Source organism: Pleuronectes platessa, chromosome 11 (genome assembly GCF_947347685.1).
Source record: "Pleuronectes platessa chromosome 11, fPlePla1.1, whole genome shotgun sequence".
NCBI classification, from domain to species: domain Eukaryota; kingdom Metazoa; phylum Chordata; class Actinopteri; order Pleuronectiformes; family Pleuronectidae; genus Pleuronectes; species Pleuronectes platessa.
The window spans coordinates 15,145,894-15,159,555 of record NC_070636.1 but is presented as its reverse complement, the minus strand read 5'-3'; the positions used below and the strand labels follow the sequence as shown (position 1 = coordinate 15,159,555).

The 13,662-nt window shown below is 43.0% G+C and overlaps 1 protein-coding gene across 1 annotated transcript in view; it reads left to right on the top strand.

Annotated features, from left to right (window-relative positions):
• LOC128450844 (formin) overlaps positions 1 to 13,662 on the top strand; it is a 42,077-nt gene that overhangs the window by 5,498 nt on the left and 22,917 nt on the right. The window contains exons 3-6 of the mRNA XM_053434571.1: positions 1,035 to 1,096; positions 2,857 to 3,617; positions 6,135 to 6,276; positions 11,610 to 11,697. Of these exons, the coding sequence (XP_053290546.1) occupies positions 1,035 to 1,096; positions 2,857 to 3,617; positions 6,135 to 6,276; positions 11,610 to 11,697 (1,053 nt within the window). The remainder of the gene's footprint in view (positions 1 to 1,034; positions 1,097 to 2,856; positions 3,618 to 6,134; positions 6,277 to 11,609; positions 11,698 to 13,662) is intronic.

Here is a 13,662-nt window from a genome sequence, read left to right as displayed (position 1 = left end):
TGCATTGTCCAGTCAGCACTAAAATTCTCACCTATGATCAGAGTCCCAGCCTGAATAGCTCCATATGTTAATATTAACTCAGGGTCATAGTACAACCTACTGATCAGCTGGAAAATAAAGTTGAAGTAACTCCACTGTACATTGTCCAATCGACACCCAAATTCACGTGTTTATCCTTCCCGCCGAGCACAAAATCGAAAGCAGCGTCTCCACACTAGTTTAATTTGCACCAAATTACACAAACTCATTATTATCAGTCCCCTGAACATGCCTGATATTTTAACATCAAGATGAATTATTCTCTGAGAAATCAAGGAAAGTGTTGAAAAACGCCATAAAGGAAAACGTCAAACCATATGTACCAAGAAACCAACGAACAGGGATTAAAACATAACCTCCACTGTGGAAGTAAATAAGACTTTATTCATTTAGAATTTAGAGCCGAAGACTATCAGTTTTATCCTAACATGTGAAAGCAGTGGGAGAACATGCTTATGACATTGTGGTGTATATTTAGTAAGTTGTTAGGCGTAGCTCATGGGTGTAGTGCATTTAACTTCATCACCAATTGTGAAGTGAAACTACAACTGACGATCATTATATTTAATGAGATTTTATAAGTCAAACTCTAGTGGCATCATGTTCAAGAGGAGAATAATGTTGTTGTGTGACATTTTTACCTCGCAGTCTTGATCTTATCAGTACCAGCCGGTAGTCCTGTCTATTTTTTGCCTCGTCCGTCAAATGGTTTGTTTTGGCTTTTACCTCACCCAGCTGTAGAATCTAAACTGGTTGGTTGAGTGGTAAATATAGCGACCCACCCTTCTGTAGAATTTAGCCTCTTAAGACACATTTTGTGGTAATGATCTTTGTCTGAATCGCTCAATTTGATAGTGATTAATCATGTCAGTATTTCAGGCAGAAGATCAACCTCTCTCTCAGTCATCATTACCTAAAGCTGTGATTATTGAGTGAAGTCTGCACTGAATATTGTTGTACTCCCATGCCAATGTCTTTGTTCTGCCCTCTTTCAGAGCACCAGGCTGCCCTCTTGCAGCTGAAGAGAGAGTGCAAGGAAGAGCTTGAGAGGATGCATGTAAGTTCTCCTGTGACCTGAGCAAACAATTACTGAAAGCATATTATGTACGAGAGAAAATGAGACCATGCGTGTGTCAGGGAGTTAAAGAAAGTAAAGTAAAAGGAGTCTGACAGTCAATATAAAACAGAAGCAAATGACCAATGATGCATGTTATTGAAAGTTGTACATTTATTGATAATAATTCACATGCAGTTTAATTTCTGAGGCACCGTATATTTAGTCTTAACCGTAGTTAACTGCTCTGAACACAAGATGGCACTATGTGAGCATGAAATGATCCCGTGCTGTAGTTTATTTGATGGAAAGTCTGATACTTTCAGATGTCAGGTTTTAGCTTTGGCAGGTTTTCTTAATATGATTCTATTTGAAGGTAAACTTAACAGTCAACCTTTTAGTCAAGTAAACTTTTAAAGTTGGAAAATGCATGTTCTTTTTATTGAGCAAACTGAAACAAACAGCCACGATTGAAAGAAATGAAAAAATAACCTAACTACTCTTTAATACTGAAGTGCTTATTTGCCTCTTTGGCTCGGGGGAAGATTGATTTTTGACATGAAAAATGACATGTACTGGCACACAAACAAAAAGGAGGCCCAGCTTTAACTGTAGTGACGGCAGGTGACTGTGTGAGAGAAGAAAAAAAGAACCTACATTTAACACATGTAGCTGAAGTAGTATAAATACTAATGAGGTGTGGAATTAAAACAAACAAACAAAACAAAGAAAATTCAAATTGTACTAGTAATGAGCCAATATACATTGACAACATATATTTTATTTATGATTACATAATCTCCAAATCTGAATGTAAATGTGATCTTTAGCAATTTTATACCAAAAGGGAAATTATAAGATTTAGTTATACCTATAATATATTTTAATCAAAACAGGCAACATCTGTACTGTGTTGATTAAAATAAATTTTTAATGACATTTCTACTGACCAGAAAATGTCATATTTTAAGTATGAGTTATGTTCCAGACGCAGCTCTGCAATAGACATCTCCTTAGTCTCATTATATAATGGCTCCTTCCAGATTTGTTTAAAAGGTGTCAGTGTTTAATTCATTAAAATCCGAGGTTTGGAACATTGTTCCACAGGTGGCTTTTTTCCCTGGTTGTGTTATTGCAAAACATTGGAATACCAATGGGAACATAGCTCTGGACATGTTACATAATTTGTACCACTGATCAATTTCTTTATGGACTTTTATTCGTCGAAAAGTCTGACCTCAGAATCGGTTTCTCAGCCTGTCGACTTAAATCCTTTAATTTGACGTGGGACTCTAAAAGGGCTAATGCTGAGTCAGCCCGCAAGTATGGGCAGGAACGTGCCTAATGCTATTTGTGAACTGACATGACTTAATAAGGAACATGTGTATTTGCAAAAGGATTTTTTTTGTCTTTCGTGTCAAATCAATACTTTGCTTTGGGTTGGGTTGTTTTTCATTGTTTGAAATGTCAAAAGAAAACTGCAGTTACCAGATTTTCAGAGTTAGATATTAACATCAGCCTGGGGAAACTTGAATGGAAATAAGTGTAAAACAGGTGGTGAAAAGAATGAATATGGCTTTTATTTTTCAACCAAGAATCACGTACATGGAAGAATAATTACATACTTAAATCAAAGTTAATTTAAGGAGACACATATTCAATGACCTTATGTAGTTTTATCACTAAATATTATAAGATGGGAGACGACTGAAGCTCTGGATTTGTTTTGTGTCTTATGTTTTATCTGCTCTTGCTCCTCACAGTCCGACTTTGAGCTGCAGATCTTCCAGCTGAGAGGTGAGCACGCCGTCTCTCTCTCACACCTGGAGAGAGCCTTCACAAAGACACAGCAAGAAAAGTCGCACAAGGCGGGTGTGGAGCACCGGGAGCTCTGCGATGCTGCTGTGTCCACTGCAGACGAGTCCGCACTCAAGACCTGGCGCACTGTGGGCATCCAGACGGACCGGGAGACCTTCATCCAAAGCCCTGAGGGCGAAGGGGGTGTGCTCGCTCGAAGCCCCTCCCAGAACGTGCCTAAAAAACTCAACTTAGACTCTATCGGCCTGAATGTAAAAGGCGAAAGCGCCGCAGGAGCTCCAGCCCCGCCGCCTCCACCGCCTCCACCTCCTCCTCCACCGCCCCTCCCACCAGGCCTCTCAGGACCACCACCACCCCCTCCTCCTCCTCCTCCACCTCCTTTACCAGGCATGGCGGGACCTCCACCACCACCCCCTCCGCCACCTCCTCTCCCAGGAGGTGGCCCGCCACCCCCTCCTCCACCACCTCCTCTCCCAGGAGGTGGCCCGCCACCCCCACCACCTCCGCCTCCCCCCCCTGGCCTACCTGGAGCTGGCCCACCTCCCCCTCCACCGCCTCCAGGCTCTGGACCTCCCCCTCCTCCCCCCAGTGGCGGCGGCTTCAGTTTTGCCCAGAACGTGGAGAAGGCCCCGCGGAAGCCTGCCGTCGAGCCGGCCTGTCCCATGAAGCCTCTGTACTGGAGCCGGATACAGATACAGGACAATAAGTATGTGTAACCGCTTGATTTCATAACCTCCACCAAAATAGTAATGTTGTCTTCTGCATATGTTTGTTAGTTAGCAGGATTACGCCAAACCTACTCGACGGGTTCCCATGAAACTGGGAAGGATGTGGTGTTGCTCAGGGAAGAACCCCTAAAATGTTGGGCCAGATCCAGGATTTTTATTCGTATATTCTCTCACATTGTGATGAAATCAAAAGATTTTTGATGAATTAATAAGAAACTTGAATGGCTCTTGGTTTATACTTCCACCAAGACCCATAAAGTCCCTTTATCAAACCATATTTAATTCACTAGATCCAGATTTTTATTGGGATCTCCACACACTCTTAGAGTGGGAAATCATAGAAAATGTGGCATTTGAAACGAGCTAATACCTATGAACAGGAGTGAATTCGTTTGAATCCGTATAATGATGCGGACATATCTGATTTTAATGCATGAGTATGCAAAACCTTGACGAAATGGCCAATCAACCTTGGTGGAGATATGCAGTTTTGTAGTTTTCTTAGTTTTACAGAAATATAACTTAGAAGTTAGACTGGAAGAATAAGAACAGTTTCACAAACTTACAGGTTTTAAACAAACAGTAGCTCAACCAATCTCGTTCGAAATCTTACTAAAACTAAAAGGATTTATTGACCAATGATCCTAGTTCTAGTTTGATCCCCCTTACCTGTAATGTCCAACGACACTGTGTTTCCATACCTGTTGTTTTGGGGGATTACTGCACTTTGGAAATCAGAGAGCCTTCGGCAAGATGCACATATGAAATATTCAAAGAGTGACACCGCTGTGATCCCAGGGCTAATGAAGTTCTAAGCTTCAGTGAACCTTGTCTAATGGGGTCTCAGCTTAGACCTGAATATGCTCGTTGAGGGAGATACAGAGATATGGTTGCTGCAACACACTCCCACATCTGAGGGCTCTATGGAGATACTCTATAATTGTGAGTGGATTATCCAGCCCATTTACAGTGGCTGTGGTTGTTGCCTGCAGAGTGCCAGGCTTCCAGTTTTATGGCCTTGTATTTCCATGGCTGGGTTAGAGGGGGGAAACTGAGCTGTGGTTCCCACTCTCTTACTGGTCCCGGCCAGTTCTGAGGGGACTGAGTTGACTATATGTCAGCTATAAATTTAACTGTAAACGGCCAAGTTAAGGGGCATTAAATGGGTCAGATGTTTAACTATAGCTGGATTAACTGTGTGATCTCTGTTAATGGTGTAAGGTTTTGCGTTATGAGTGGGACAGTGGGAGGTTTGAAAAGATGCCAGGTGTCCAAATGTTAGCTGACACGCAAAGTTACAGTGGGCAGCAAGAGAGGCAGACTTGCCTTGGAAAGTGCATTACAAAAGGAGGGGACTTAAATTAAATTATAGTCATAATCTGGTCAATTAGAAAGTTGTCTTGTATGGAAAGATTTCTTGGGGTTTGTATGTCATTTTCTTTTCCGAGCTAGTTTCCTCCACTGTCGGGTTCGGAGGCGGAGGCCGTCGAGAGGAGGAATCAAAGGAGGATTTTCGGGACGGTGCCATTATGTCCTCAACAGAAAATCTCTTGGCGTTCCCAGATAAATACTCTCACCGCTCCAACGAGAGACCAGCTGCATGCTAGCAAGAGTTGGACTTAATTGACCCCAACTGAGTCACTGGCAATGCAGCTGATTGTGCGGATATTTCAGCCCTGCCAGCGTTTGTGTTAGCGCGCTGGGTCCAGATTCGCTTTCTCACTGACTTGAAATGGGCCTTGACTCGGGGAGATTGACCTGAGTAATGTCATTAAATTATGACCTGCGTTGACAAGTGCTGTGTAAGAGAAGATGGCAAAGGAAAGGCTAAACCAGTAATTAGGCATCTGTGGAGTATTATAGATGTCATTATCCCACAGTCTTTCTTTACAATAAGTTTCTTTTTTGTTTATTGTGTCTGCAGATATTCTTATTAACAGACTTTGGGAAAGCAGGGACACATGTGTTGAGTTTCAGTGAACAAAAAAAGTTGGTGTGTAACTCCTAAACATGCTCTTGACTCGAGACACCTCTTGTTCATATTTCTGCTTCTCTCTGTTTGTTTTGTCCGATGTTACTCAGCAACTTCTGGAACACGACATCGCCTCCCGTATTCTTCTTCCTTTTGCTGGAAATGGTCCTTTTTATTGCAGAAACAATCTTGTCTTAATCTTTTGTTATTTTTATCACCTAGCTCATAAACAGTGCATTTTTTTCAAGCTGAGATTTTGCAGCCATTCCTGCCAAGCGTTGTCCCGGGACAGGGAAATGGAAAATGGCAAACAACGGGAGAGGTTGAATAAACATCAAATAATCACGCCACGAATAGAACACACAATTTGTTTAACTCGAGTCGCCAAGATGTTTCTAGCTTGCGTTGTCAGGCCAGAAGACTGTTGTTGTGACTCTGATCACATTTTTATTTTTAAAGCACTGATTTGTCTCAAAATTGAATAAAATTCAACACAGGCCTAAATCTTTGCTTCCTTTTCTAGCAACAACACACTGTGGGGCTGTCTGGAGGAACCGAACATCGTCAACGCCAATGAGTTTGAGGATCTTTTCTCAAAGGCCACGCTACAGGCGAAGAAGAAACCGCTGTCAGACAGCTACGAGAAGAAAACCAAAGCGAAGAAGGTAAATTCGGTCGTCCCAGTTGCTCCTCCTCAGCCTGTGTTAGGTCCTCTTATTCTCACGGTTTTTCTTTGGATTTTCGTTGCTGTTTTTTGATCTTGTAGGTTATCTTGTTTGATTTTTCTCCTGCTACAGCCAGTTAGCATGTTTCTGTTTGAATATGGTTTGGGTGGTGCAGTGAATAGCCCTGTCGCCTCACAGCAAGAAAGGTTTGGGTCTTTCTGTGTGGAGTTTGCATGTTGTCACCTTTTCTGTGTGGGTTTTCTCCACGTACTCCTGCTTCCAAAGACATGCAGCTTAGGTTCATTGGAGACAATTGTCTGTAGGTGTGATTGTGAGTGTTTTGGTATTTATTTATATTGGCCCTGCAATACGAGGACGACCTGTCCAGGATGTACCTCTGCCGCTCACCATACGTCAGCTGGGATGGGCTCTAGCTCCACAGAAGGATAAGCGGTGTAGATAATGGATAAAAGGCTTTTTCTCTGCTGTTTATGTTCAGTAATAATTCAAATACAACTGTACAACTGCAGTTGTGAAGTATTCCCCTGATCCTGAACACATGGCACTATTTTATGTGTTTGTGCAATTTTTTTTTTTCCACTTGGCAAACTGGGAAGAGTTGTAATGTAGGAATGGCTGCAGAATTATGTTGAAAAATCTCAAATTTTCTTCTGGGCAGGCTTCAAAGTTTTTACTTAAGATGAGACAATCAAAATCCGCAGAAATGTGCTTTCTGCCAGATTGATCTGCGGTACCCCAAACCACCAAAGACAGTTGTTGATGTCTTGTCAAATGCTGCAACTTTGCACTTCTATGCTGCCGCCAGCCCCGAGTCAGCATCCTGGCTGCCTGGTGGTCCTCACAGGGACGTCCGAGGAGTAAAAAATCGGCCACTGCCCCAGTCTGTCCCCTCAAAATCCATACACATCCCCTATTCTGATCAATTTGTCAAGGCTCCACTCAGCTCCTTGATCTCAACCTATACATCTCTCCGCTCAGTCTGGTCACTCTAAAGCAGCAAACTGTCCAACATTTGATCCAAGTCAGACAGCCACATACAGACACAAATCCTGCCAACTGTCTCCTGTCTGGGATTACGTCAGCCTGCATGATGTTTGACCCCACTAATGGAGCCCTGCTGAAACAAATACAAAAACTATTAATCCATATAATTCAAAAGGAATATCCATGCCTAATATATCATTTGGGGTTTTAGTACCTGTATTGTACTCTGGCTGAAGTCTATGTTTAGAAGTATGTGAAGGCAGAAGAATTCCAAAAGAAAAAGTCGCCAAAAAATAAAAGAAAGTTGTTTACGTGATCATTTGTTATCTCTGAATGTTTATACTCAGAGTTTAGAGGGATACATCGTTTGAGAGAGAAATCTTCTGAGTCACCAGCTGATGAGGGGTTCAGCTGGTTCGAAGGTAAGAAAGAAAGTGGGAGAGAAAGAAAGAAAGACAGACAGACAGACAGACAGACAGACATCTCAGTTGTCCCCTGGTGGCTGCGTTCAGTATAGGTCATAAACCCTGCCTCCTCCTTGTTGGTCACTGGGACATGGACCAACCTAAAGAGCCTTTCGTCACAGTTAGTTCTGAGCACACTTTTTCTTTTCTTTTTTATTCATTCAAGCTCTTAATTTTCTGTAACTTTTGGTTATATTATCTTTTTGATGCTATAAAAGTGCATTAGAATGCTGATACTGACTCCCGATTGGTCAAGCGTATGTTTTGGACCTCAATACCGTGGTTACATCCCCAATTGCCACTGCGCAGACTCCAAATTAGGTCATTGGTGCAAGAAGGCCGCATTTGCATTGGGGACATTTTGGCCTGAGGGGGCATACATCACAGAGGTGGACTGAACAGGAGAGAAGGAGAATGTGATGAAGAACATGGAGAGGATATGTCAGGGTCACTGAAGACACTCAGCAGAGATCCATAGTAATTAGAAGTTCAAAATCAGTTTAATTTGTAACTATAACCAATATGCAAGCTTAAGAATATAAGCTATTTATCATACTTTTGTTTTAAATCCTAAAAACACAACTGCTGAGTCATATTTTGAAACGACTGCTCAGTAATCCATTGGTCATGAATATCTGGACCATCATGTGTATCTCAGAATATATATATTTTAATTTTCAGACACATGTTCTCACACCACATTCTTTGCATTTTTCTGAAGTACAAAAGAATAAAGACATTGATTTTGAAGTTGACACTGATTTAGTTTGCAGTGTCTTTTCATCTTTTTTCACTACACACATTATTGCGCAGCTATATTCCCTTTCTTATTATTCCAGTTGGAAACAATACCAGATGCTCTTTTGCTTTGATTTTTTTATTCTTAATGCCAAACTTCAACAGTTCGGTCCATATTTGTACATTTATATAGGAAAATAAATTATCTTATAAAATATGTTTTTTTATTGGAATTATCTATCAATATTTTATAGAATGTCATCTGAATTACTAATATTGCAGAGACAAAGTTCCATATCTAAATAAAATTAAATAGGATAAATACAAACAAACAACATAATCCACCTTCTTGATGGAGGTAATGAACTTAAAATATATACGATTTTCAAGAATTATGTTTTTGGATAATATTAGGTATTTCTTTCGGTCCACGCTCGTGATCGATCACTTTGTCAGTACTAGTAGGTATTTTACTCTTTGCATTAGTAAAGTACTCTCTATATGCATGGGGATTGCTGCCCTTTGAGCTTTCACACCTGCCCTTCTGTCTGTGTCAGCACAGACTCCATGTCTAAACAGAATTTTCTTATACTCATCATCTTGCCAGCGAATCTGCGTTTTGATCCGTGTGAGAATGTTTCAGTTGCCGTTTTTTTTGTGTTTGTGTGTATGCATAGGCATGTATAAGTTTCTGTCATGTGTGTGTGTGTTTATATGTGCGGTGGAGTGCACGTGTGTGATGACAGCACATCCTCACAAGTCATTATGCACTTGCTCAGAAAGTGTTGCCAGATCATGCTAACACCACAGCCCCAGGGGCCCGGAGCAGTGAGAGGAGATGAGTGGGAGGGAAAGGAATGTGTGTACATTATGCATATGAGCCACCTCCCCAATTTCCCCAACTCCTCGCGCCCAAAAGTTTCAACTCGGGGGATGCAGCCGATACGTACATGAGCGAGTTAATCTCTCTCATGTGTGCCATAGCGAAAAAATCAAAGCTCTTGTTTACTCTGGAGCCCTTCTCCCTCCGCTGATTAACATATCAAAGTGGAGGAGAGGACATGGAAGAGAGCCCTCCCGCCTCAGCAGACCAGAACAGAAAGGACCGGACAGGACTAGGGGTATAATTGCATGCATGTGGCTCCACTCCACTGGCTCGAGGAGGCAGTGAAGACGGAGCACCTATAGGAGTGCTGGTGGAGGGGGCGCAGAGAATGGACATGTCAGTGCATTCTTGATCAAGGGATGAGCAGGGAGGGGGCGATGGGGATGGAGAGATCCATCAAGGTAAATGTGCTGTTGAGCTTGCACGTGTGCAAAAACTTCACATCAGTAAACACAAAAACATGTATCAAGTTGAGACTCAGCGGATCCCCTGAAACAAACAGCAGCTTTAACCTGTTTATGGGAATAACTTACGAGCAATCACACTGCGTTTATTAAAGGCATATTTGAAGCCGTGGCTGTGACGTGGGTGAGTGGGTGTAAGATTAACACCGCTGGGCGAGACTGGGGTTGCTGTAGGTGGATATTGTTGGGAAGTCTCAGTCCAGTTGTTAGTGTAACATCTGTCTGCGTGATTCAGTCAGTGAGGAGCAGGACCGGCTATTCAGCTGTGGCCGTGTAAACTATCCACTGGGCCCCGAACCTGCGTCGGCCTGCCCACATCAACTTAACATCAGCCACCTGTCTCAGCTCAAAACCCTCCCACTGTCCGCCTCCATCATTCTGTTTATTTTCTTAGGCTGCTCGCTGTCTCTTGTTCTTCTTCTCTTTCTCCTGACCTGTTATTCAAGAGTATCACATGAAGTCCTCCAGGTCTCTGTCCATCCACAGGAGAAAGCCATCAGCTATCGAAGTCCAACCCGTCTCAGCATCAGCATCCATCTCGCCGCTCCCTCCCTTTACCTAAACTGTTTGCACGGCTGAAAGCAGGCGTCCGGCATCAGTTGTCCTTTCACATTAACTTAACTGTTTAGGCTAATTGGCGAGTTCTGCAGCCACAGTGAGCGGGAAGGGTTCCTGGGCTGCTTTTAGTGTGGCCCGTCCAAAATGGTTAATTAGAGGTGTTGGGGAAAGCCTGGTGCTCAGCCGTCTCACGTCCCCAGAGTGGGAGATCCCCAGTGATCCAGGTAATAGAGCTGGAAGCAGCATGGCACCCACTAACGCGCTGTAACGCAATACCCACTTCTAAGGCTTCTGCTCTCCGGCTCCCACTGGACAGCCCAGTATCCGAGAACGCCATAATACCTAATGAAGAAGCCTGACACATTAACTTTTAGAGCGGGGCTTTACCTTGCCAAAACTCTCTCTGGCTTTACAGCTAATTCAGTCATAAGTAATTGTGACCATGTGTAGGCAGAAATAAAAATCCTGTGAATTTATAGTTTGTTATAAAAGCCCGGCTTCTCCTCGCCCTGCTCTTCTAGACTGTCCTTTTATGGTGCCACTTTTGCCTTTGTACTTTCACTGGGACTTGATATTTTCTGATTATATCTCACACATGTTCTTCACTAAACGAGAGGAGGTGCTTTTCTGTTTGACTTTGCTCCTTCATTGATGAAATTTGGCAAAAGTGTGTCCCCGCTATGTGTGTGTGTGTGTGTGTGTGTGCGTGTGCTTCCCAGTACTTTGCGTCCCGATGATGGGTTATGACAACGATTGTTGATTAGTCTGGTCGCCTGGGTCAAACCAGTTGATTCCCAGCCTACTTAGACTAACCGTCCCTTCAGGCGCTCTGTCGGGCTCATCGTCGATCATCTGCTTCCAAAGCTGGGGAAGTGACTAAGTGATTGTTTCTGACACAGCTTCGCATTTCATAAACGATCTTCTTATCTGTAACTATAATTTAATAGATGTTAAATGAAGGTATGAAGATTAATGACATATCAATTTATATGAAGCTGTTTGCAGAGGGTTTGCAAAGTAATCAACAATAATGATAGTTGAAATTTGATAGAATTAATGATTAAATTAATTTGATTAAAACCTAGAAAAATTTAGAAAAATCCTTTAGGACATCGTAATTCAGGTCAGGTTTAATCATGCAAAAAGATGCAGTTTTTTAAATGTTATTGATACATTTACTGCTTTACACTCTGAATCCATTTGTTTCGTGCTTTTCAGATTATCAAGCTGTTGGATGGAAAGCGTTCACAAGCAGTTGGCATCCTCATATCGAGCCTGCATCTGGAGATGAAGGACATTCAGCAAGGTGAACAATGTTTAGACGTTTGTGTACACAATGGTATCGTCATAATATTCATCTGTTTCATGGAAGGGACTCTAGAAGGAGCCATTTAGATTTTACAGCAAAAAACTGAATTTACAGTTCTAATTTACAATAATTTGATGATGACTCCTGATAAAGAGCAGATCGAGTTAGTTTTAGAGAGTAGATAGCATGGAGTGCCCTGCAGACGACTTTCCCACCTGCTGACAGCTTATAATTTTGACCAGAGACATCTTCTTTTTTTTAATTGTTTATTAATAGACCGTGGCAGATTTATCTTGTTACCACAGTGGGAAAGAACACGCCTTGATTTGAAATGTGAGCTGGTTGAAGGCAGCATCTCACTTTTTCTATCAGGCTGCTCAAATTCCCTCAGGCACTGGTTAAAGTCAGATCACCATCTTCTTCACGTGAAGAACTGCGTGGATTGATTGCATGCTCGGTAGAACCGTGTGAAACGCAGGCACGCGTGTGCGTGACTGTCGATGTGGCTGCATGTCTATGTAAACACATAATGCGTGTGTTGGGGACAGCGTGGATGGGCCAGGAATTGCTGCTGTCCCGGGACTGCGGCGGAGAGTGCCTGCCGCCTGCTAGTCTGAGCATGCGGCCAGCAGATCTGTTTATTGTAGCCAGTGACGGTTTCCACAGGCCTAATGGGACTGACACCCCACTAATGATCTAAGCATGTACAAAACCACCTTCTGCAGTTAGCAGACACTGCCCTACCACATAAAACCACCTCAGACACAGGCCAAACGGCACACAGCACCAGGACACCCGTTTTGTTTAGACTTTTTTTCCCCTTTCCTTTTCAATCCTTCCCCCTGTGCGTGAGTGTCAGCTTGTAGAGGTGGTTTGGTTAAAAAGGCCTGATCACACCCAGCGTGAGGCTGCTTCCTTGTGCCTTAATGGGAGGTGAATGGGAAATGGACAACTTGGATTTGACAATGAGGGACAGCACCTTAACAAGCACTTCTAAGGGTTCTAGTCCCTTGCCTCTCCTGCTTGCCTCCCCTTTGTTGCCAAATTAAAAGGACATGGGACATGTAATGTAATTAGAGCTACTAGGGAGGGAGGGAGAGCGGGGAGGAGGGGAGAAGGCAACACTCTGGTTAAGGGGAGAGAGGGGGTCAACTGCTACCACCAGAGTGACTGAGGGACCTCAAGGGCCACCATGGTTCAAGGGCAGGAGAGGCTCTCCCCCACACACCACCTTACCACACGCACACACAGACACACATACACATGTTCACACACCACACACACCCTTCCACACCAAAGCCGATGAGTGAAAAGTGGAAGGAGAGGGTGTGAGGCGGTTGGCAGGCTGGCTTTGATCTGTCGGTGTGGAGAGATATCCGGCTCCCCTCGGATCAGAGTGCTCCTGTGCACACTGGAGCAGGCCCCCCTTTGGTGTGTGATTGACGGCTGCATGGCTGAGGGACTGAATAATCCACTCTAATAAGATGTAGGAAATGGACCTCCAGTGTTCTCTCTGATCCAGGCGTTGGGAGCACATTGACAGCTTCTCTGCAACAGGAACAGCTGGGAACCAAGATGCAAAGCATTACCTTGTTAGCTGGGAGCAGTGAGACTGAAAGGACTGGGCCTGTGTTGTCACTAGAACTTTTTCATTTATATTTTGTGAGAACAAATTTTGTATATTCCTATAAATTGAGATCTTTCTACCTGAAACACCCTAAATTCTAAATAAAAATAAAACAAAGCAATCATGAGTTTATCCTTATTTGATGCAACATAAAAAAAAGAATGAACTACGACACTAAGTATAGCGCATATTTCCAACAAGGCCGAAAAATTCAGAACACTAGCTCTGAGATTTATTTGCTGTATAACATAGTTTAAAAAAGTGCTCATCTGCACCAAAATGTATTCTTCTTTCTCCTTTATTTCTTACCTGGCCCCATCCCGTCAACAAGTGTG